The sequence below is a fragment of the Notothenia coriiceps genome, unplaced genomic scaffold (genome assembly GCF_000735185.1).
Source record: "Notothenia coriiceps isolate Sejong01 unplaced genomic scaffold, NC01 NC01_scaffold00034469, whole genome shotgun sequence".
Lineage (NCBI taxonomy): Eukaryota > Metazoa > Chordata > Actinopteri > Perciformes > Nototheniidae > Notothenia > Notothenia coriiceps.
Window position 1 is genome coordinate 42,214 of NW_011367170.1, and position 25,841 is coordinate 68,054.

Genomic DNA, 25,841 nt, shown 5'->3' on the forward strand with positions numbered 1-25,841 from the left:
AAGACATGCAGAGGAATGAGATTGCTCAGTTTCAATTCTTGCTGAAGATTGTTCCAAGCAAGTGGAGCTGCGCACATAAAAGCTGTCTTACCTAAGACAGTCCTTGCTCTTGGCACATCTAACAATACTACATCATGCGATCTCAGACAATAGCTGCTTGTAACTCTCTGTGTTATCAGAGAGCAGATATAATACGGGAGTTTACCCAACAAAGCTTTAGAAATAAACGTGTACCAATGACTGAGCCTCCGTACAGTAAGTGATGGCAAACCTGCCTTGGCATACAGGGTACAGTGATGAGTACGTGCTTTACAATTTGTGACAAATCTCAGTGCGCTGTGATAGGCGGCATCTAACTAAACTATCCTTTGATTGTATATGCAATCAAACCACTTCTAAAAATTTGCCTCAGATTCACCTTGAGTGAAATAATCAAAGGATGGCACCTTTTAAGACGCTGTTTAGTATGAATTGTGGAGAAGTTCTCTAGAAATTGACCAGAAAAAATGTCAAACAGATGAAGTTAAGTAACAGCCAGTTTAGGTTTTTCTTTTATCTAAACTATATTGTTTTTGTTTTTGAGCATTTGAAGTGCATTTTTAATTTGGTCAATGTTTGTTGTGGTACAATATAATCAACACCAAGACCAAATGCTCCACTAATATAGAATTCAGGTTCAGTTATTATTTAAAAGACTGTAACATTAACACAGAAGCATTGCAAATGGAAGCTGTAGCAATGTAAATCAATCTAGCGGCTGAGATATTAGATCAGTAGCGTAACCAGAGGATGGTGCATGGTGAGAGCAGCATGAAATTAGATTTCAGGAAGGCAGCACCAGTGAAAGTGACTGGCTTCAGTCACAATCTCTGAAAGCAGAGAGAAATATGAGGAACATTCACCTTGTAGGACATCTTTCCGAGTCTTTAGCTTTATGAGCTGTCAAGGGAAAGAAAGGAAAGACGGGAAAAAGTCTTTGGACAAGGTCTGATCTCATCTACCTGAAAGCATGGCTTTTTTACTATCAATCAAAATACTTTATAATCCAAGGGGGAATTTAAGCTTTGTGACGGTTGAACCATATTATTATATTTTATTGAGGGATTAGAAAGTTTAGTTTAATTTGTTTCACAAAAGTAAGACATAATGAAATGGGACACCCTGTTAAGCTATCTGAAACAAATGATATTAAATATAAGTTACCTTTCACATTATCTTTGTTTGGGAAGTACATTGTGATTAAAAAAGGATTTTATTGACTTAAAATGCACCGTATTGCGTATAAAAATACTCCAAACCACGGTGTACCAATGGCTGGAACTGCGACAACAATTGATAACCAAAATCAAATGGCAGCACTGATCAAGGTTTACTGTAACGGTCCAAGTCTGTTCACAATTTCTTACGCACGTCCTTAAACAATGCCAGAATAGCCCAACTTGTTCCCGTTAGTGTTCACTTTCAGTCTGTCTTCTTCTGTGGATTTCTCTGACGTCCAACGCTCTGTCTTTTGTCCTCTTTCCTTCTCTCCCTTCATCCTCCTTAGCAACGGTCATTTTGCTTGCAGCGGTGTGTTATCGAGTATTAACAACCTCTCAAATGTCCAAATTGACCAATCGAAATCGAGTATTCAACTAAGCCTTGTAATAAACTGCGGTAACCGAACAACACACAATGTGGTGCCTGTACCACAAAGTGAGATAATTGGGTGGACAAACTCTGGTTTAATAGGAGTAGATCACCATGGTTACCAGAGTATATCACCACGGTTACCGGGGGAATATTGCACAGTTAGCCTGCTACCAGAACAAGCTAACTTCTGAGGATGTGCTCAAAACCTGCCAACATACTGTATGGACTACTTTCTACCTAAAGGTGGATTTGGTTCGCAGTAGGTCAGTCATCCATCCTGAAGAAAATAGACAGACATGATAAAACTCAAGGCTCCAATATTCACTAAACCACTAAAACAAAGTGAAAAGGAATTGCTTCTTCTCTGCAAAGTTGCCTTGACTTTTTTCATTTAAGTGATGGCTGCTGGAACAATGCTGTTTTAATGCTGCTTTGTGTAGAAGGTAAAAGCTGAAATCCACTTTGCAGAAGGTAAAAATAGTATTTTTTAAATGTAAACGTATTAGATATAGGTATAGAAATGTAAGATATAACTCCTCACAACATCTGACAGAGTCGTGGCTGGTTAAAATCTCCTGGAGCCTGTAACTGTAACAGAGACATACTGGATGAGATGGGCTGATTTTCCCACTTGCTCTGACTCATATTTGTACAGAGGATTAAAAATAAGGGGGCGAAAGCACACATCCTCGATGGGAACTAGGCGAGGAGCAAACTTAGTCAAACAGAATCCAATTTACTGTAACTTATAGTTTAAAAGACAGCCCGAAATGTTAAACTATATATTAAAACATTGCAAAAAGCTATCTAGGTAAAATAAAGTGTTTTCATTTGTTTAAAGCAGAGAATAAAACAACAAATGTATTATTAAATAAAACCAATATATTTATTTCCTTCCAAGTTCCAAGTAAGTTTAGGCGAACCACCCCAACACACTTTTTGACCATTAAAGCATATCAAAATGTCACAGTAGAGGCACAAAATACAAATATAAACCTGTAAATGAGCAGAATAGGGCCCCTTTAAGTACCGATAACTAACAATACACAGATATTTTATAGATAGTCAAATCATAATGCTGTTCAAGACACTCCATGTGTCACTACAGTATACTGTACGTAATGGCAATTACATCTGCATTTTAATTGCCATAGTCTCTCTTCTTACATTGTTGAGGCTTCTTCTCTATGTGATTGCACCTCAGGGAAATAAACACATAACAAAGTATAAAATCTTGTGTCTTTTATTAGAAATCTGCACATTATAAAATATAACATGATGATTATAAAAGCAACATGTCAGAAAGACCTCATCACTTCTTTTCCTCTCCGTGTTTTGACAGTCTGAAATAACTTTTTATGTACATCACGTATTCATAACGAATTGTTCTTTACACATAACAGCAAAGAAATATGCACTCCATATAAAACAAATGTATAGCCTTTGCTTTACTTTAATATGTATTAGATATATAATGTCTCTACAGTTTTTTACTACTATAGCTTAGTTTAATTATAATAATTAACCTTTCAATATATCAATTTTGATGTTGATTTTTACACCACATGTATCGACAGTATGTCTAATTAAATAACATATTTAATTAATGGTGTTGGGGATATCATGTGTGTTTAACAAGTGTGCCTCTACTAGATTAACTCAACTGGATTAGAAAAAAAACTGAGAAAACAGAACCATTTAAAAAACAGCTTTGTTTTCCCAGTTACCTTGTTTGGGAAGTAACAGATTCCATGTAACGGGATTACGTAATGAGACAAAAAAAGGTAATTCTCTTGTAGTTACATTAAGAAAATATGTAATTAGATAACTGTTACGTTTTCCAAAAGATGGGGATTCAAATGTTACAAAACATCTAAAAATTAGAATATTGTGTAAACCTACAGTACTGCCTGAATCTGCTTCATGGTTTTCACTTTCTTTGGTTCATTTGTTCTTTTTTTTATTCAGTAGGTGAACTGATGTTCATAAAATCGTGTGTGTAAGCTTAACTGTATGTACTAAACTAAAACAGATAATTTTCTTTTAGCTCAAATTGTATTTGTGCTTTTTAAAACTGTAGTATGACATGTGCCCGTGTGTTTCAGTGTTGGTATACGGAGGCAGGTTTTCCTATAAATAAAATCTCTGAGTAGAGGACATATTTTGTTATACTAAATATCTTGGTTTCTTCTTTTCTAAGGTTACATTGTTCTCTTGTCTCATAATCAACCCGGTATCAGGGCAAGACGTGGACATGTGAGGATTTACCATGCTGGGAGACGTGAAGATGTCACAATTTCGTCCCTTCAAACGTGACAGTTACANATGACCTGAATATTTGTGACTGCGTCAAAAATATAATGCGACCGTGATTGATTGAATTGAATTGAGGGAAGCCATAGAGGGAGTTCGATGCAACTTTTCCAAATATGCTCCTTTTGTCCTTTTCAAAAGTGTTGGTCTTTATCTTGAGGTTGTGGCCCATGATGAGGATAGTCTGGGTATGCTGCTGCTCCTGCAATGCAAACGTTTTTAGGATGGACAGGTAAAAGTTCTTTATCTTTCCCTTTACTGATCAATTTGGGCTATAGTCAAAAGGATCCATTTTTAAATGACCCAGTCCTCTCCTTTCTCCTCCAGTTTCATGGACATTGTTAGAGCTTTTAGTCCTTGGTTTTGGCAATATAGAACAAAGGTCCAAGTGGCCCAAAACAAATGAGTATAGGTGGCATTCAAAGCAGTTTTCTCAAAATCAAAGTAAAAACTTGTACAAATCTATTTTACTATTCAATATCAACAATCAATATGTTGAGTTTTTCTCTCTTTTGTCTAACGTTTTGTCAAATGTTTACCTCTTTTTAGCTGTGGTTGAGCGCTGCATGTCAAACCCATGACATCGTTCGCATCGTGGAGCACATGCGATTATCATTCAACAGTTGAAGGAACGCACTTTTTCAGAAACTTAATTGAAAAAAAGAGGCTTTTGCTTAGTAAGTTGCAACCTAACTCAGAGGTTACAAGATGCAACTGAATCAAAACGTCATTAGGGTATATAAACAATAATTAGATTTGGACTTTTTAGTAGCACTAAGTTTGCATGTTGGCAGACTATAGCTGTCGACCGGTTGGCTTCCTCTTTAAGCTCTACAAGAGACTGCCGCAGCAATACACCTACCTTAACAGAGAGGACGAACTCTTGCTCATCGCTCAGTAGATAAATCCTTCTCCAGCCTACAAGCACACAGCACAACTACTGAGAGGTATCATCACGGTGAAGATCATACGTTGCATGTGGCTGGGGGTCCAGCCTGGCAGATCTGAGGGCACGCGCGAGGCGGCAACTGCATAGAGCAGAGAACATGTCTTAAAGGACAGAGAAGAGGTAAAGAAGATCATGTATTTTAACATCTGCCTTTAGAATCAATTTTGTCCACTGCTTAAGTGGTAGAACAGTGGTTGTAGGTCGAATACGAATTATACCAGTTATTGGGTAAATCATGAACGATCGTATCTCACTCATGATGTGGGTGTTGTGGCAGCTTGGTTGGTGGCCGGGCTGTTAGAAAGCAAAACAAGGGCCAACATTTTATAGCAGCTCAGATGTGTGAATCTTCTTCAGAAAGCAAAGTTTTCTTATTAATTTAATGGTTCGTTCTTGAAAATAAAATTTTTAATGCAAGAGCGAAAGGCATTAAATATTGAAAGAGTCATTATACAAGATTTAAATAGGAGCTATTTCCAATAAGAAATACGGTGAAAAGGTGGCTGTGGTGCATGCACTCAGGCCCGGGCATTTCAAGTTCGAATTACATAAATGTCCAACAAATAAAAACCAACCACACCTCAAGTGTCTTCCCCACCCTTCTTTTACTGCCACATTCAGCTACTGTGTGGCATGTTTCTCCGACACTGCACCTGCACGAGGTTGGCCAGAGAGGAGTCGAGTCCGTTTGGCTAGCAGCTTCCTCCGCGATGGATGGCCATTTGAGGAGGAGGAAGAGGTGCGTGTGTTGTGTGGCATCGTAGGCTTCAACAGGTCTCCTAGAGCATCAAACCTGGAGGACAAATGGATGTATATGTATAGTCAATAACTTTAACACAGGCTGGTAAAAGAATCATAAGGCACTTCACACCGGAGTACTTTCCCAGTATAGTTCCGATGTATTCAGAAAATGTGCTTTCACCACCAAAGAAATCCAAGAATAGAACTTAGTTCATGAGAACACCTTTCCACCCCCTTTTCAGTCCCTGCTAAAGAGCAGGGACTTTCATGGGAGAAAAAGGTTCCCATTTCTGATTGGCTGGGCGGATTGCAAATCATGCCCCGTAAAACTCCCAAAAAGTTTTGTGAAGCCGCCATTTTATTTATTAGCATTAGCATTAGCCCAGCGCACCAACGCAGAGAGACTAACTTATGGCAACACAAAATAAAACATGGGAGCAGTGGAGATGAGGAGGTGTCAGCGTTCTGGAGATTTACTCAGAAGTCCCCAACTCCGGGGACTTCGGGTGGCAGTATACGCCGTGAAGTTGTTTGCGGCCTGCCAGTAAACCCAAAGCAGAAGAACAAGAAGTGACGTCAGCGGCTTCATTTTCCTAATCCTCCCTCAGGCACTTATTCCGGTGTGAACGTGATCGGCTCTTTAGTTCATCAGAACTAAAGAGTTCTGATGAACTAAGTACGGCAAAGTACTTGGTGTGAAAGCGCCTATAGAGACAGAGTAGATGTTAGGATGTTAGAACAGCCCACAGGCGCATAGAGGAGGAGGAGGAGTTAGGAACAAACATATCAGATTATTCCACATCATATCTTTGTTATCCAAACTTGGAAAGGAAGGAGTTGTCAAAAACCAATTTGTTTGTAACCGAAACTAAAGGCTTTTAAAACAAAGCTAACGTTAGCTTTAATAGCTTCTTAGCATCGGGAAAATCCATTGAAGGAGCTGTTGTGTGTCTTTTTTTAAAACACTGGCTACTTGATATGATCTTGAGGGCTAAATCTGCTGCTGTTAGCTGCATATTTGCTAAATGAAGATAATTAAATCGCAGACCTAACAAAACATACCATACATGGGGCGGGGGCTTCATGAGCGATCAAACTAATCAAACCGTGTGTCTGGAAAACGAATGTTGGAAATAAGGAAAGTTTTAGAGTAACTTATTTCAAAACGCAATAAATATTAAATCTAATGAGAGCCGACTTCACTTCCTGCCTAATTTACCACACTTTTCACTCACATTTGGACCACTTTAATAAAGCCGCGCTGGACGGTTTTGATCTGAGAATATTGCTGAGCTGTGCCTCCTTAATGTGAACTATCAAATCTCACTGATAGTCTCGCTGTTAATTGAATTTGTCCTGCTCTATTTTTAGCATTTACCTACATGGGGCAGATATTCCTGTTTAATGCAGACATACTGAACCAAGACTCCTTTATCACGGTCATGCAGCAGCCAGCCCATAATCCCTGACTCAGTAGCTCGCGGCGCTTGTTTCTAGATGATTGATTTATCTGTTTGTAGCTGCCATGTACTCACTCTGACTGCTAACAGTGATTCGTTTTGAACATGTGTGTTTGTGTTTTATTAGACAGTGTCCACGCCCTTAGGTGTGTGTGTGTGTGTGTGTGTGTGTGTGTGTGTGTGTGTGTGTGTGTGTGTGTGTGTGTGTGTGAACAACTCCCAATGTCAACATTCATCCGGCTAATGGCTCAGTATTAATCTAGTAGAAACCTGGAGGTGTGACAGTGTGTGTTTATTATACACATGTGTGTCAGGTTTGAAAAGGGGTTAACATGGCGAGTAGTAAAAAGGTTTTTTAACAATTACTGGATTATTGTTTCCTCACATCATCCGAACAATGAATACGTAGAGACACGTAGCAGAAATAAAATGAGGTCAGGCACAACGCGACGATACAAAGCTGAAACGAAACAAGAATGTGCAAAATGCAAATAGAAGAAAAACCAATGTCTCCGCAGAACACAGAGTTGGAGAAAGGAAAATAGAAAGAGAGGCAACTGACTGGAGAAAAAGGGGGAGGAATAATATTTAGTTAGGAAGCGGCGTGCAGGTCTGACAGTGGTGCTGACACAAGAGGTTCAGAAAACACTTTTCCTGCTAACTTAGCAGATGGGAGAAAGGGAGGGAGAGGGAGAAGCAAACGGAGACAGAAAATAAGTCAAACTAAGAGAAGGAATTAAGAAAGTGGTTTAAAGAGAGGAATGACAATCTTTTTTAATTCTCTTCACTCTTATATCTCACACATTGTCTCCATGTTCATGTTGCGATAAAACACTTTGGCAATGTGGGTGATTCTTTGTTGGCTTCTCAGCGTTGTAAAGCCCACTCAATTTAATTGAACCAACGGAAAAGAGGCAGAGATAAAAGGGAGGAAGAAAAGAAACAAGCTCTCTCAGTAGATCACACACACAAGGCAAAGAGAAGAAGGAGGAAGGAGGAGGAGGAGGAGGAAGGGGATGAAGCGAGCACTGAGCGTTTTATTGAACCGGAGGATAATGCTATCAGTGTTAGCTTAGGTGTTTCAGCAGAGGATTTGACAGTCAATAGAATTTAAGATCAAAGGAAAGCGAGGAAGTAAATCCATGTCGTGTTCAATCCTTAAAACACGGGAAGACAGAAATGTGTTACTTACTACCATTTAGTTGGATTATCTTAAGCTCTTTGCAGAATACATGACATGCAGGATTCATCTATTTGTTGCCATTCCTAACAGGTTTATAGACACAAAAAGACCTGTGCACAATTGTTGACACCTGGTGTAGGAATGGAAGCAAAGCCAGAGTCTTCTCCGTTTTATCACAGGCTGCAATAGTGATGGATTATACAACATGTTTTCGATGTTTCTACGCCTGTCAAAAGCTGCCGTCCTAACAATTTTTGAGCAGATATACTACTCGAAAATCTTTTCCTGAAATCAAGGTCTCGTTTTCGAAAAGGTAGACACAGGCAGGCTTTCGGGGGAGATAGAGAATTATACCAGATACGGCAAATGTATTTCTAGAAACATGAATTTGCTCAAATAGAATAAATAACGTCAGCAATTTTCTATTGAAAACGCAAGCCAAACTGCATCCTTGAGTCTTGGTAAAAAATTGACAATTAATATAATTGTAGGGGTTGTCAAAAATGAGGGCAGAGAACAGATCTAAATGAATAATCTTCCATAACACAAACATGAGTGGTGCATCATTAAAACTTAAAGGGGCCCTATTTTGTTAATTTTCAGGTTCACATCAGTATGTAGTGTCTCTACTTTAAAGAGTCCTCTCCTGCTGATGTTCAGGTGTATATCAGTATGTAGTGTCTCTACTTTAAAGAGTCCTCTCCTGCTGATGTTCAGGTGTATATCAGTATGTAGTGTCTCTACTTTAAAGAGTCCTCTCCTGCTGATGTTCAGGTGTATATCAGTATGTAGTGTCTCTACTTTAAAGAGTCCTCTCCTGCTGATGTTCAGGTGTATATCAGTATGTAGTGTCTCTACTTTAAAGAGTCCTCTCCTGCTGATGTTCAGGTGTATATCAGTATGTAGTGTCTCTACTTTAAAGAGTCCTCTCCTGCTGATGTTCAGGTGTATATCAGTATGTAGTGNTGGGGCGCACCCCACATACTCAGCTCTGGGGCGCACCCCACATACTCAGCTCTGGGGCGCACCCCACATACTCAGCTCTGGGGCGCACCCCACATACTCAGCTCTGGGGCGCACCCCACATACTCAGCTCTGGGGCGCACCCCACATACTCAGCTCTGGGGCGCACCCCACATACTCAGCTCTGGGGCGCACCCCACGTACTCAGCTCTGGGGCGCACCCCACGTACTCAGCTCTGGGGCGCACCCCACGTACTCAGCTCTGCTGCTCCTTCCACAAATGCATGTTCCTCACAAATGTGGTACCATTGGAAAGGTAAGAAAACAGGCTTTCCTACAGTATAAGATGTATTGCCAAAAAGCATCGTTACAACATAGAAATCATCTACCAAACACAAATTGCCTAACTGTGCAATATATACCTGGCCGCTAAACCCTCAGAACTGTTACAGGATGTGTATTTTGTAAATTGTGTAACTTTTTTTATTATAATTTTTGTATCTTTAATACTTTTGTATGCATGCTTCTTAGTTAACATAAGGCTGTCTTTGGCTCTTTTCTGCTGCAACATTGTAAATGTCCTAATAAAAGGTATTCTGATTCTGATAAAAAATGCAACAGTTTTGCTCGATTTAGTTTAATTTTGTATTCCCCCTTGAGGCGCTTTATGCATTTTAAAAGACAAACAACGCTGCAGAAACATGAATGTGAATCTGTGAGCAGCTGCGATTACATTCAACAGTCTGAAGAAGCACTTTTTCACAAACTTAATCAGTTAAATGCAACTGAATACGTCATAATAAATTAGATTTGGACTTTTAGTAGCACAAGTTGCATGTTGGCAGACTATAGCTGTCGACCGGAGCTTTAAGTATAACAGAGAGGACGATTTGCTTTGTCAGTAGATAAATCCTCCAGCCTAAAGCACAGCACAACACTGAGAGGTATCATCACGGTGAAGATACTTACTTCTTGGCTGGGGTCCCAGCAAACTGCAGATCTGAGGGGAGGGGGGGCAGAAGCACAGAGATAGTTTTAAAAAGAGAAAATAAAAGACAAGTATTTCTGCTTTAGAATCAATTTTCCCTCTAATTATACATAATTTCCGTTATGTAACATCATCTATTCACTCGTATGTAACACTCAGATGTGTGAACTTCTTCAGAAAGCAAAGTTTTCTATTAATTTAATGGTTCGTTCTTGAAAATAAAATGTTTTAATGCAAGAGCGAAAAGGCATTAAATATTGAAAGAGTCATTATACAAGATTTAATAGGAGCTATTTCATAAGAAATACGGTGAAAAGGTGTGTGTGCATGCACTCAAGGCCGGGCATTTCAAGTGTCGAATTACATAAATGTCCAACAAATAAAATACCACAACTCAAGTGTCTTCCCCCCCCTTCTTTTGCTGCCACATTCAGCTACTTGTGTGCATGTTTCTCGACACTCACTGCCCACGAGGTTGGCCAGAGAGGAGTCGAGGTCGTTGGCTAGCAGCTTCCCTCCGTGATGGATGGCCATTTGAGGAGGAGGAAGAGGTGCGTTGTGTGTGGGCATCGTAGGCTTCAACAGGTCTCCTAGAGCATCAAAACCTGGAGGACAAATGGATGTATATGTATAAGTCAATAACTTTACACAGGCTGGTAAAAGCATCATAAGGCACTTTCACACCGGAGTACTTTTCCCAGTATAGTTCCGATGTAGTTCAGAAAATGTGCTTTCACACCAAAGAAATCCAGAACTAGAACTTAGTTCATGAGAACCTTTTCACCCCCTTTTCAGTCCCTGCTAGAGAGCAGGGACTTTCATGGGAGAAAAAGGTTCCCATTTCTGATGGGCTGGGCGGATTGCAAATCACGCCCCGTAAAACTCCCAAAAAGTTTTGTGAAGCCGCCATTTTATTTGCTCACATTAGCATTATTAGCATTAGCATTAACCAACGCAGAGAGACTAACTTATGGCAACACAAAAGAAAACATGGGAGCGGTGGAGATGAGGAGGTGTCGGCGTTCTGGCGATTTACTCAGAAGCCAGTCCCCAACTCTGGGGACTTCCGGCCGGGGACTTCGGGTGGCAGTATACGCCGTGAAGTTGTTTGCGGCCTGCCAGTAAACCCAAAGCAGAAGAAGAAGAAGTGACGTCAGCGGCTTCATTTGCCTAATCCTCCCTCAGGAACTAATTCCGGTGTGAACGCAATCTGCTTTAGTTCATCAGAACTAAAAGAGTTCTCATGAACTAAGTTCTCATGAACCTTTGTGGGAAAAGTACTTGGTGTGAACGCGCCTATTGATTGGACGGTTTAGCCGCAATGCACGTGGGATTTGGTGTTAATGCGATGTGAAATCCGAATAAAAAAAATAATAATAATAATACTTTATTCCGAGTGTGCTTGCTTTTCTCTTTGAAAGTCATCATATAACTGCATTGTAATACACGGTTCGGCTGCATTAAATATTACACATCTGCCATAGTTCTCTATTTATAGAGCCCTGCTGAGAAGACTTCTAGACAAACAGGAACAACTGCCGCCAAAACTGAAAACGTGACGTGGATCATAAATATATAAGCAATGAAACAACATCTTACATTTCTTTTCACACAATAGAGTCTTGCCGTGATACCGGGTTGTACATAATACAGTTTATGGAGTTAACTAGTAATTGTAAAGGAATACAATTTTACAGGAACCCTCAGAACCATGGCGCTTATTCATAATGGCCAATATTAAGCCAGATGACCAAACAAAGAGCCAGACTATACATGGTAATGGCACTAGGTCCGAGTTAACTGCAGCCAAAGATCAATACAACGGGAAAAAAAGTATAACATTGTTGAAATACTTATTGTAGTTTAGTCGTATAATCGCTTTCCAGTCCTCCAATGTTAACTACAGTTATCGACAGTCTGTTAATTAATGAGACGCATATTGCCAACATTTATGAAGTGAACTGCTTTCACACCCACAGGCGAGGCAAACTGTATCGAATTTTGTTTATTATGTCAGGAGCCATTAATTTGCTGCCAGCTTTATATTGAATATGTTATCAGAAACCTGGCAAGCGAGAGAGAGGGAAGACAAAATGAGCCAATTTAATACTGTTTGGCAAGCGGAGTCAGATTTTACCGCTCGCTGGGCCTTTGTTTGACTGGAAATCTCTGAAATGAGTTTGAGGGACCTCATTTTCCTGAGGTGTTTGCACCTGTACCTTAATGTTATCTACTGTGCTTTCATTAGTGCTCCATGATGCAGAACTGCAATTGGCGTGGGATAATTTTCTGTTTTCTGATAAGGAAGCTCATTGTCTGTTAACATGCTCTGAGCCAAAGGCAAAACGCCTTTCAGTTATAAATGACAAACTCGATTTCAGCTCACGTAAACATTCCTTTCAATTCAAGCTAATGGTGGATAGAGGTCACGGTCATTTTATGAAATAGATGCTTGTAAAGGGAACCTATTATGCACATTTTCAGGTTCATATTTATATTTTGTGTCTCTACTGTGACATGTTTACACACTTTAATGTTCAAAAAGGTCTTTATTTGTTTCATTCTGAGGAAAAATATAATAAATGTCCCACCTCTTAGCCTATCATGAACATTGTGTTGGAGCATTAGCATGGTTACATAGTGATGTCACTATGTTACAGACGTAAACAGTGTGTGTGTGTGTGTGTGTGTGTGTGTGTGTGTGTGTGTGTGTGTGTGTGTGTGTGTGTGTGTGTGTGTGTGTGTTTGTTGACCAATTATGATCCTATCTAGTTTTATCCAGAAAAGCATTGTGTGCCTGTTTGCAGATTCTGTGCTCTTCAACCAAAGGTTAAATATAGGAAGAATTGTCTGAATCAGTCCTCATAATCGATCTTGGTCAGACACTGTGTGTGTTTCCTTTACAGCACTTGTACGGGGGAAATGGAAATGGATGTCAACAAGGATTTAAAACTGAACCTGCAGCACTTGTTCCCAGCTTCCTTAACGACCTCTACTTGAAAACATAAAAGGTTTCCCTTTTGGTTGCAACACCTCCTCTGTCTCCTTCTCTCTGGGAGCAGTGCAAGCTAAAAAAATATTAATGCTGACTGTTATGATCATTCTACTGTGCAAAGCAATCTGCTGCAGGCCTGGAGAAAGCAGAAACAAACATGGGGACTGTTTGTCTGTCTATATAATGTCTGTATGGATCATGGCAGGATAAATCTGTTAGGGGCCCTGGTAACAAAATATGCTGCAGGGGTGTATTGTGTGCAAATTGTGTGTGTACACAGTTTCTGGAACAATAGTTTGTGATTATGTGATTAAACACGACTAATTGCATTACTTATGCATCATCTGGGCACAATATAAACTAACATAATCAACGTCATTATCAGGCTATCAAAACTAGACTTCGACATGGTGCTGCATCATAAAGTAACGGCCGTAAACACCTGCAGTCTCTCAAAAAAGATGTGGTTCCGGTGCATTGACTAGTTGGCAAACGAGCTAACATGCAAGCCAAGATGCTAGCGCTAGTCACAAAAGCTCCACATGAATAAATAAATGAATAAAGCTTTTTTGTTCTGTCTTCCTTCTCTGTACCGGGCTTGAGTGGGGATAAAAGCTCAGTTAGGGAACTCATTAGCTCAGCCACTAATGGACAATAACTTCACAAACGATGTATTTGTATCATCAAGTCCTGTCTCATAAGTGTCTAGAAATGTTCGTTTTTTCCTTGAGCAGTTTATCCTCCAACAGAGGAGGTTAGATTAAAGTGGCTGCTGCAACACAGCTAATAAACCACAGTAATAGCTTCTTCCATTTTGGACTTTAACATCAGAGGAAGAGAGAAAGAAAGCAGACAGGTGGCAGAGAACAAGGAGATGCATAAAAAGAGGAGACAGAGTAGGAGAAGAAAGGACGAGTGAGGGAGTTTGCTAAGCTTTTTAGCATTAATTGAGTCAATCTGGAGGGTAAATATCTAATGTTTTAGATGTTGACTAGAGTTATTTGCAGGGAAATGTAAACTCATGTTTGGCTCCTGAAAAAAGGAATGTGAGAGGGACACAATCCTCACACTATCCATTATCTTCCACATCTGTGGTCAGAGTGGTGTGAGCCACAGGAGCCAGAGCTCCCCCTACAGGCAGGTTTGGGCTCTGCAGCGCTGCATGTGGGAAATGTAAAGGCAGATGCATGTAGGCAGTGGTGTAAGAAGTACTCAGATATCTTACTGGTAAAAATAGCAATACTCAATTGAACAATGCTCTGTTTCAAGTGAAAGTTCAGCGATCAAAGAAGTAAGCAAAAGTATTGTCATTCAAAAGTACCAGAAGTAAAAGTTATTGGTAATAAAGGACCATTTCAGAATATATCAAATTACTGAATGATGGCTATTGGAGCACTAATGTGTTCAGAAGATCTGCTAACTGTGGAGCTAATTTGAGTGACTTCTGGATACATTGACCTATAATCATATGTCAAAGTTGACTTATTAGTTGATTTATGTTTTGTATTAGCTAGCAAATGGAAACTGTAAAGCAACTAAAGCTGTCAAATATATAAATTGGAGTGAAAGTAGCATAAAATGTAAATACTGTAAAAGTGATATTTAAGTACATTTCTTGAGAAAGTTTACTTTATGTGAGCAATGACAATGCACAATGAGTATTGAAATATTCAAGACGTGTAAGATTATAACGTAAATATGAATGATGGTGATCAAATTAGAAACAATAAAATGCAGCACAACAATTTATTTATGTTAATTATATCGATCAGCTTCAGATAAGGTTGTGATGGTTCCACATCTACAAAACACAAGTCATCATCTGCTTTGCCTGTCGGTCGTCAGGTCACTGATGTCAACTCTGATTATCCACACGGTCCTGATGTAGCAGATTAGCTGCTTTTTTCTAAATTAATCCCTCAATTGTTGGTTATTTATTTATTATGCTCACGCTTATTCAATGTCATAGACAAAAATGGTAGGTCCCAGGGGGTTTTAAACAAAAAATATTAAAGGATGAAAATCCATTAATAATGTCCATAATACATAAGCATAAGCTAGGCTTAGGGGGTAGCTTTTAAATTAATCTTTAAAGATATCAACACTTTCAGCTGCTCATAGATCCTCCGGCAGGCTGTTCTAATAGCTCGAAGCACAAAAACTAAAAGCTTTTTGCTTTTTGGAACAACTTGTGTGAGGGGACCTGGGGGCTTGTTTCATCACAAATGCAGCCTACAATTTGCAACATGAGATAATACCCTCCTATTATACTGTTCAAAACAAATTCAATATTCGGGACGCATGCATGAGCATGCAAGGGACGTGTAGTGGTTGAAAACATTTTCCACAATTTGCGGGTGGCAATCATTTGCAAACTGCACACCCTGGGTTACACTTTGCAGGCATGTTAGACAAATAAGCTGGTTCAAAGCTACTGTGTATAGTGCTTTATAAACTGGTCATATTATTTCAAAGAAGCAATATCAAACTGAAAGGCAACCACTCTGTAAAGACTTTAAAATGCTTGCTCTCCATTTGGTCTCAAACAACACTCAGCAGGCCGCACACTTCTGAATCAATTGTTACTGATTCATGATTGAAGCTCGAGTGCTACATGCCAGACAGCTAAGATATCACAGCTGGACTATGAATGAATGTCGTGACAATGTTCCTTCAGTAAACACATCCCGAAAACTGCTGTGCAAACTCAAAGGGAAGCGTAAAGTAATGAGAAAGTAATGACTCATATCTCCATTCAGCCTTTCCTCTGAATAAAGCTGACTCACTGTGTCACTTCTAAAAGACTACTCGTAGATAGCTTAGATGACGAGTTAGAAAAGGGCAGGGTATCAAAGCCACCATGCAATCATCTTTCTCTAAAGTAGTTCTCCAATTAAACACACAGAGACACGACTCAAACTGAGGTGCTGTCTGCAGCGGCTGGAAGAGTCAAGGGGATATAGCTAAGGTATCATTAGTACCGGTACATAAACAGTTTTGATCTTTAGGAAAGAAAAATCCCGCAGGCTGCAGAGAATTATTAAGGGTTGGGAAGGTTTATCTAAGGGTAAAATTATACTTGGAATACAATGATTTCAAAGCCTCCTATCCTTGTGTCTGTGAGTGATTCAGAATATTCTTTTCTTTTATCATTGATCCTCTCATCTCTCTGCAGATTTTCAGAAGCTTTGGAGGTTTCTGGTACCTGATGATGCAACCGCTGGCAGACAGAAATGGCACCTGTGAAAATCCCCACTGGGATACTGCGTAAGTGTGAGTGTGTGTGTGAGTGTGTGAGTGTGAGTGTGAGTGTGAGTGTGTGTGTGTGTGTGTGTGTGTGTGTGTGTGTGTGTGTGTGTGTGTGTGTGTGTGTGTGTGTGTGTGTGTGTGTGTGTGTGTCATTCAGAGTTGATTTCATCCTGTTCTTTGACGGTTAGCAATCACAGGGCGGAAGGGAGCTCTGATTGTGATGAACCTGTTTCCTGCTGTTCTCTCTGTCAATCCAATCGCTGCGTTTCCTTTCCAGCGGGATGACTACGGTCCAGTTTGCCGTCCACAAATGTTCTTGGACACAAATACTGCCACTTCTTTAGTGCCTCACACTGCCAATGCTTGCCAAGCCGGTGGCGTTATACATTTTCCTGGGCCAATATCCTGTCACAAAGCCCTACACGTATTGGGATGAGTACTGCACAGATCAACATACATTAACTCTAGTTACAGTTTTTGTTTTTGGTGCTGCCATGTTGTGCTTTCGAGCTCTGTCAATGCAATTAGCTTAGTCAAGCAGACAAATTAACTTGGGGTAGAAAAGTAATTATGTTAGAAAAGGGCAACTGGGCTTGCTTCGGGCATCAGAGTGACTTCTGGTATTCATAAAGGAACATTGGGATCCTGTGGACGTCATTAAATCCATCCTCCACAAAACCATATTGTGTTAAATGAATCAGTGTGACCATTTCTACATCCAATCTGTAGCCGACAGAACCCAAAGGACTCTCCTCAGCAGCTGAAATCTGTCAGCAGTGACTAATTATAGAGGGTAAGGTGTGGGGATGTCCAAATCCTGAAATAGGAAAGAAAATGTGTGAGCAATGCTTAATAATCTAGTTTAAAGAATCAAATCAACAGCAGCACTACGCGGAAATCTAACTTTCAAATGTTGAATAATGCTTGTTTCTTTCTGGATATAACTGGTTATTTATTGAAAAAAAGTATTCTCATTCTCCTTAACACAGCACAGGAAAAAAAGCTATGTTCACATGCCCCCTTGTGGATCACATCTGTCACATCTGATGATTTCTTTAAACATATTATTAATTTTATGGCATGTTTTGACACCTTATTAATTAAGTGAAATGTCTACCATGGATCTGTTTGGAGCCCCTTTTCTGGGACTGTTAATAAATGCATTGTTGCTCCGTTGGTTTATTTAAAAAAAAACAGTGTTTATCATCATTTAGTTATTTTGCAACATGAAGCCTCTTATAAATGTTGAATTAATGTAGTTGTTTTAAGCTTATAGATTGTTGGACATCAGTCTCAATTCTAAAGTGCCATCTGAGTTTTCCTTTAGTAAACAATCTCTTTATCTGCATTTACTATTTTGGATCTTCAGTCATTATGTGTAGTTGTTTGGCCAAATGAACCAAATAATAATCAAACATAAAAACGAATTTCTGTATATTGAGTCATCTCTGTGTGTGACTAGCAGAGTCACCAGGCTGCTCTGTATCTGAATCACTGCTTTTGCAAACTGTGTGTTGCCACCATCTGGTTTCATATTATTTATATTTCACGTCACTGGAGGAGGTTCAGGCTGTCATACATCTCTGTAGTTCTGTGTTTTTAATAACTGTGTTTGGTTGGTGGTGGGTCACTGCCTTCTGTCTTTGAGGAACCAATTTCCTCTGCCGATCTGAGATAAAGATGAATTAAAATTCTGATATTTGAATAGATGTTTAAACTGGGAACGTGTGTTTCAACTAATGTACACATCGTTAAATAATTGTATTTTCAGCAGTGTGTGAACAATAGGCTATATAAGTAGTAGTATTCGCCAAATTAAATGTTCCCAACTTGTGTGTAAGTGGGCTTTTTAACCCCTCTGAATTACACTTTATAAGAATTTTTGTGAACTCAAATAAATAAGGTCCAGGGAAAAAACGTCAAGCTGTTAAACCCTCATTTATATACCAGAATACACACATAACACAGCACTCAGATACACAAGTGCTTAGGGTCCGCAGCTAAATATTCTGTGAAATCTGTTTTAGCATGGTGAACTGGGCAGCATAGTGAAATTAACTTTGTCATACTTGTTTTGTTTGTAGCAGAACTCTTCATCCAGAGGAGGGCAGCATTTTGTCCGTGCTAAAAATAGCTCAGCCCATGTGGATAACTGGAAATTGTTTGTGTTTAACCAGGAAGTCAGCCTCTGTCAAGTTACATACCCTGACCCTGACATCACTTCTGATTTTCCTTTCAAAGTAAAAGTCTTACAGAAAAGGATCGCAGCAAAGGTCTCAGAGCCTTAAAGAAATACATTTAGACTATTGCACAAATCGTCAGAATATTCTTTTAAATCACAAAGAAGCAGATTTTTTTTTTTTACATGTAAATGTAATGTATGCTATTTCTTTCTGTAACAAACACTGGGACACTAGCCTAATAAAAGACACGTGTCTTATCAGTAGGGGACAAACGGGTATTAGATGATAAAGATATTTAACTCTTTACATTCACCTTCAACATGTAGTTGAATTCACAAACAGCAGAAACGTTGTTTGTATTATTTGCATTTAATGCTAAACATTATAATAGTGAGAATTAGTTTAGGGTAAAAACTATGATGGTGAAGGTATATTTTATAAAGTACTGTACTTAAGTATAATGTTGACATATTTGTACTTGACTTCAGTATATTTATTCTATTCTTTTATAGACATTTTATATTGCATGGTATCGATTTACTTTTTAAATGTACATGATACACATTGCTGTACTACTCTACCCATATCATACGCTACCCATACCAAACTCTACCCATATCATTATACTCCACATTGACCAGACTACATAAAAATGCTATCTTTTGATAAAAACTGAAAAATATATTTTGTTATAACAAAATAACACTGTGTAACACTAACAACCAAATAATTCTGATGATTACATTTCACTGGTAATACTGCTATTGTTTTACTTATGCAACAATAATGAATATTGGAAATGTACAGAGTATTTTTTGATTAGGATATATCTTCTTTTACAACGCCTAAGTAAATACACCTGAGTATCGCTTCTTCCACAACTGGGTTTAACGTCAATGTCACAACCTTTATTTTGAAAACACAAGCACACCGGAAGTTAAAACGGTGTGTTGCTAGCTTTATGCTAACCTGTGCGCAGTAGTGACAGCTCTGTATTTTCTCAACACTTCCCCCTATCCTAGAACTACTGTCAACCTGGACTTTCTGACCACACCCGCAGAAGTATCTCCTGGATGTTAACAGTTAAGTAAACCTCAGTTTCTTTATTTAACTAGATATTGGATAATGCATGATGTGAACTAAGTGTATTGCTAGCTGTGTGGTACTTTTATATGCAAATGTCATGGAGAGCTAATTTAGCCATTTTCATTGTAAACATTAAAACCATAGGCCTATATACTTTGTTGTTTTAACTTGTATTATTTGTTTTATAGTACAAGTTATTATATGCAAATAACAATTGTTGCCAATTGCCAATTGTGTTAAAGTGCATCCAGATGTATTCAGTTTCTGATATAATCATTGTGGCGTGTTTTGCACCTTTGCCCTCATTTTTATATTTGTATTGCTTAGGGCAATACTTCCGGGTTTGCTTCTCAGCAATTTCTTTTTTTCCGTGTGCGTCAGTGTGGGTGTGTCCCACTGTACATATTGTCGCGTTATGGTCTCACGTTGAAGTTTACAACATATTGACATTTCAACTGCACCACAAGTATTAAGCAGATGAAAAACATTGTATTATATGATTCATTTTCCAATAAAGTATTTTGGTGTGTTCTCTCCTCAAAGGCATGGCTGTGTTTGAGAACTGCTCTGTGCTGTTTGAGCTGAAAACATTGCCTTACAAGGAGAAGAAGGAGCTGAAATCAGCAATAACAGAGAATGGAGGCAACATTTCCTTTGTTGTCAATAAAAAGGTCAGAGGGTGTGATCACTTCCTATACTGCCAGGCTATGGTCTTTTGATTAAAAACGAAATATCTTCCTCCAACATGATTAATGTACATAAAACGATGTCCTTGTGTTGCAATGTTAAAGAACAATCATGTATTGCTCTCTGCCTACATTTCCCACAGTGCTCTCTGATAGTGACCAATGATGTATCCAACCTGAGCTCCAACAGGCTGCATAGCATCCAGAAATACCAAACGCCTGTGGTCGGGGTGGAATATGTGAACAGCTGTCTGGAGAAGGGACTTCTTCTGCCTGTGGATGAATACAAGCAGGACATTTCCTCTCCCTCTGTGTTCTCTCCTCCTCTTCCCCCCTCCTCACCAAGGCGTAGTCCAATCTCACATCAAGGTATTATCAGCATAGGTAGTAATTGTTAACAAAAAGCATACTAAGCACATGTTATATGCAACAAAACATCACACTTAAAACAGGGTTCGAAAATTGGCTGCACACAGAACTGATTAGGTTTTGGTGGTCAGATGTCACGTTCACTGTGACCTCACACAGCCCTTTTTGATCTTCCTAATTAATATGCTTATTATGACAATTTCCCACAAATGTGTAATTGGATAAAACTAGGAAGTGACGGCATTTTATACCGACATGGATGCAACTTTACTGGTTGCATAATGCATACAACCTTTAGGGAGTCATTCTATTTTTTTCTTTTAATGTAGACACAATGTTTTAAACAATATAAATACTCTTTATTAGGTTTTCTTTTAAGGTCCACTAGAAGTAAAGTAGTATATCATGATTCCATGGGATCCTTGAAACTTTAAAATTAGCAAGAAAATATAAAGGCCTTGAATCTTTGTTTTTTTGCTGTCCAGAAACACTGCAACCCTAAATGCTTATAGCAGGGGTTTCAAACTCAAGGCCCGGGGGCCAAATCCGGCCCGCGACTTCATTTCATCCGGCCCCACAAGAGCTTGCAAAGAATATCATATGTTTATTATACAGTTACATGCCGCTTTACAGAAGCACATTGCCCATAATATATTAAATATTTATATATGTATATTTATATAGTCTTGAAATTACAACCGGCCCTTTGAGTGCAACCTTGATGCTGATGTGGCCCGTGATGACATTTAGTTTGACACCCCTGGCTTATAGCAACAGTCGAATATAAAATCAAATCAGTTATTGTGGATTCTCAAGTTACCATTTGATGTACTGCAGCTTAATTGATCCCCATTGGACAATAATGTATTGTTACTGCAGCGGTGAATGGAAGATGGTGAAGGCCATAGACCCCTAACTCTGATATTTGGGAATGCACCTTATTTACGTGTCGGTCTATAAAGCTTTTATATTACATTTGCGTTGTTTTAAAATGTGCAGTGTGTGCAGTGTGGGTTTTTATGCACTGTATATTTATACAGAGGTGAAGGACTATAATGATTACTTTTCCGCTTTTACTGTCTCTTCCGGAGACTAACTCAATCAGAATCATAACTCCAGCCGGTTCCAACACATTCCTCCGAGTCGCTTATCTGCTCTCAGGAACAGACACAAGTCGGAGCTTATTGTCGATCAATTGTTATGTCCTCCCACTTCAGTTTCCACATTGATAGATGGACATTGTGATTAAAAAGTACAGTTGAGACTCAGTCAGCAGGTTTATCTTCATAGCAGCCTTTTTCTTTCATAACCTTCAGCAGTGTTGTAAACCTAGAGCTTTGTGAAGTGTTTTCAGTAGGAGCCCACAATGCCTACATAGCCTGTGTGTACTCAGGTTTAAATGCATACCAGTTCTAATGCTTTTATTGCAGAACAAGTAAAGTGAGGTGTCGTTCATGTGTATTTTCTTGTGTCTTTTGTATTTTAGTGTCCAAAGTACCATCGAGCAACAGCGAGCTCTCTAAGAGGGAAGAGACTTCAGGGAAAAGCAGAAACATCTTGGAAAAGTTCAGGTGTGAACATCGACCCTTCTCAAGAAGTTTGTTATATTAACCCTGGGGTATCAGTGGTGAAGCTGAACATGACATAGTTACATTTTATGAATCAAACAGATGGTTAAAGGTTCAGTCATGCAGACCTTTTGTTATGATTGTAAATATGTGTGACCTTTGCACTGGTTAGACCTTTCTCAAGCTGATCGGTGACCTATTCCTGTCTCTCTTAGCAGTTCCTGCTCCATCAGACAAAGAATTAAAAGATAGTACAGAGAATAGCTTTGTGCACTCAGGCTCAACACTTTTTGTCACGAAGAATAATTTCCATGAATAAATAGAAAACTATCCTTCTTTTAAATCTCAATGTTCTCCGTGTGAAGATGCATTTGTTGCTGCTCCCATACTTCGTAACATGGTGGTAGAAACAACTGGATGAAAAACACCACAAGAGTTCAAACATTACGTCGACATTTCTGCAAACATTTGTATTCCCTAATAACATGTATGCATGAATTCATCTTCCTTTTCATTCAATTCCACAGAATTTATACTGAAACTGATACGACTCTTCCAAAGTACCCGGATCATTTTCAAGTGGCAAAGTATTCAATCTTTGAAAAGGTAAAGCTGCAGTTTATTTTAAGCTTTTCTTATATTGCTTCGACAGTAAATGTGTTTTGTTAATAGCCTACATTTCTCTGCAGATAAACAGCAGGACGTGGTGTGTGCTGGAGCTTCAGAGTTACAGAGGAGAGACAGGATGCCGGTACCGGGTAGTCAGGTACTGGAAGGACGATATCGAAGCCAAGGTATGAAATATTTTATATAACACTGCTTTGCTGAGCTAATAAATGACTTAATTTACTTTTTAGACATTGATTAATTTCATTCAACTTCATAAACTGCACACAATTCATATCACCATTTTTTATTTCTAAACTTCCTGCCTTCCCTTCATTTTTCAAGCTGTTTGTAATTGTATAGTAATTGACTGTTTCCCTAGACATACTAAATTATTTAAATATTAGTTTTGAGTTGCTATACATGTTATTTGACTAGTGATTCTGTCTCTGTTATTCAACGTTTTTTTTCATGTTGCTTTAAATGCAGATTAAAATGCTGGACATTTCATTTTTCTGGCTTTATGACCCAGTTATAATATATTCTCCTTTATGTCTTAAAACAAGCTGTCTATTGTAATATGATGTTAAAGTTAACTGAAGTTAAAGAATCTGAGAAACCGAAAAGACCCTGAGCTGAGTAAACATCAGCGAAACAAAACAAATCAATTCCAGCGATCACCAGGAGACTAAGATGGACACTTTTTTTATAACACGTCACATTACATAAACAAAAGGAGCAAATAACTTGTACAGAGTACCATAAAATCAACATTTGGGACTCGATCAGACTTCAGTTATAGAGTAACTTGAACATTGTAAAAAGATCAAAACCCATATCTGTGTTTGTGCTGACAGAAGGCGGCAGTGAGGGATATGCTGGTGCACCTGTCCACCTCAGAGGAAGCTCTGGAGGTCTACAAGACCCTGAGAGAGACCCTGCAGGCTGAGGGTCTGCAGCTGAGGAACAACACCCGCCCACAGGCCCCAGACCTCGGCTCCGACCCCCTCCGGCTGGTGGGACATTACATTTCATTTGGCAGATGCTTTTATCCAAAGCGACTTACAATAAATGCATTCAACCAGGAGGGTACTGAGAAACAAGAATTATGTAGGTATTAGTTTGAACTAAGCCAAACCATTCGAAGTGCTAGTACCTTAGCTTCAACTAAGCCAAACCATTTAAAGTGCTAGTACCTTAGCTTCAACTAAGCCAAACCATTTAAAGTGCTAGTACCTTAGCTTCAACTAAGCCAAACCATTAAAGTGCTAGTACCTTAGCTTCAACTAAGCCAAACCGTTTGAATTGCTAGTACAGTATTACAATATGTATAGAGGTTTCATTGGCCGAGGTGCAGTCAAAAAAGGTGTGTTTTCACTTACCCGTTACTTTATTCAAACCTTTAAGAAATTGTTATGACAAAAACAATAAAGATGCCAACAGTAAATAGAAGGATACTATTCTGTTCCTCTTGTTTGCTGTAAAAACTGTACTTTTATGTTCAGCTTCATGTTAGCATTAAGTATTCTTTAGTAACGGTATTTATTTCACATATAAATGTATTGCACCAGCATGTGGTGGATTAAATGTAATATGTTATGTTTATGTATACAATAATACATGCAAAGTCAATGAATTAACATCATTTCCTGTCAATATGCAACATTATTACATATTACAAAACTATTTAAAGGGCAAATAATTATTCATTTCATAGAAAGACATCCCAATAATACAAATGACAGTACAAAGTACATTATATTACACAATTGTCTTGATTTGTAAATACCTAGCCTTCATAAAATACAAAACTGTCTTTGTTTAAAATGAAATGAGAGGTGTTTTAGAGACTCTACTCCAAGCTTTATTGCCGCTTACATTTTCATGGCACAGATGTTCCTAATATACATCAGTAGAATCTTAGTTAGCGTTCTGAGTTTGTTAGGGTGAGTCACTGCTTCTGGACATTTGTGTAGCTGAATCCAATGAGCTGTTGATTTGATTTGCATGTTCCTTGTTTTACTGACAGCTGCTGCTGGAGGAGCAGCTGAACACAGGAAGCTTATCACAGGAAGTGGGAGTGTTTGTGGAGCTGCTGTGGACCGAGGCCCTGGGCTGCCTCGGCAACATCCTCACAGTCCCCATCAACAAGCTCAGCCTCAACGATGTAAGCTCCTCTCTGTGGATCATGCTGCTGTCAGACTACTGAGAGAAACATCAGCTGCCCCATCAGCCTTATTTGTTTGACCTTCCCGGAAAGACAGTCTAATGATGCATCTCATCACAATTATTCTTGTGCTCCATGTCTCGTGTGTGTGTGTGTGTGTCTGTGTGTGTAGGTGAGCAGGGTGGAGGGCTTGTTGCTCCAGGCTCAGAGGAAGCTGAAGGAGTCAGATTATAATGAGGTTGCGTCTCTTATTGATGAGGTTTACACCCTGCTGCCGCACAAAGAGCCACGCCCCTTTCCTCCCACTGCCAAGTTCATCTCTCAGAAACTGGATCTCTGTCAGGTAACACTGAACTCACACACAATCACTAACACAAACACTAACGGCCCGTCCACACAGCAGCGTTAAAAAGTCTTCCAACGCTTCTGCCCATTGACTTTGAATGGGGGTGACGTCACGTTGCCTCGCTTTTCGCCGAACTGCATTGTGGGGAAGCAAAGCGAAGATTTCCAGGATTTCCAGGATTTTCAGGATTCAAAAGTGAGTTGAAGCTGCGCTGAAGCTGGGAGAGACATACCGCAGTTCATTTCCTCATATTCCAAACGAGAAATTACGGTAGCACCCCACATACTCATCTCTGGGGCGCACCCCACATACTAAGCTCTGGGGCGCACCCCACATACTCAGCTTTGTGGGCGCACC

General features: G+C 39.2%; 2 protein-coding genes across 4 annotated transcripts in view; one reads left to right on the forward strand and one right to left on the reverse strand.

Annotated features, from left to right (window-relative positions):
- The window catches only part of LOC104962174 (phosphatidylinositol-binding clathrin assembly protein-like), a 32,978-nt gene extending 21,935 nt beyond the window's left edge, over positions 1 to 11,043 (reverse strand). For all 3 annotated transcript variants that reach the window (XM_010790572.1, XM_010790573.1, XM_010790571.1), the window contains exons 1-2: positions 10,694 to 11,043; positions 10,211 to 10,241 (exon numbers count right to left, since the gene is read on the reverse strand). In XM_010790572.1, the coding sequence (XP_010788874.1) occupies positions 10,211 to 10,241; positions 10,694 to 10,898 (236 nt within the window). In that variant the 5' untranslated portion in view covers positions 10,899 to 11,043. The remainder of the gene's footprint in view (positions 1 to 10,210; positions 10,242 to 10,693) is intronic.
- An 8,600-nt stretch (positions 11,044 to 19,643) lies between these two features.
- The window catches only part of LOC104962175 (poly [ADP-ribose] polymerase 4-like), a 17,544-nt gene continuing 11,346 nt past the window's right edge, over positions 19,644 to 25,841 (forward strand). Inside the window, exons 1-9 of the mRNA XM_010790575.1 lie at positions 19,644 to 19,738; positions 20,286 to 20,413; positions 20,572 to 20,797; positions 22,284 to 22,368; positions 22,893 to 22,971; positions 23,055 to 23,159; positions 23,829 to 23,987; positions 25,001 to 25,138; positions 25,311 to 25,481. Of these exons, the coding sequence (XP_010788877.1) occupies positions 20,288 to 20,413; positions 20,572 to 20,797; positions 22,284 to 22,368; positions 22,893 to 22,971; positions 23,055 to 23,159; positions 23,829 to 23,987; positions 25,001 to 25,138; positions 25,311 to 25,481 (1,089 nt within the window). The 5' untranslated portion in view covers positions 19,644 to 19,738; positions 20,286 to 20,287. The remainder of the gene's footprint in view (positions 19,739 to 20,285; positions 20,414 to 20,571; positions 20,798 to 22,283; positions 22,369 to 22,892; positions 22,972 to 23,054; positions 23,160 to 23,828; positions 23,988 to 25,000; positions 25,139 to 25,310; positions 25,482 to 25,841) is intronic.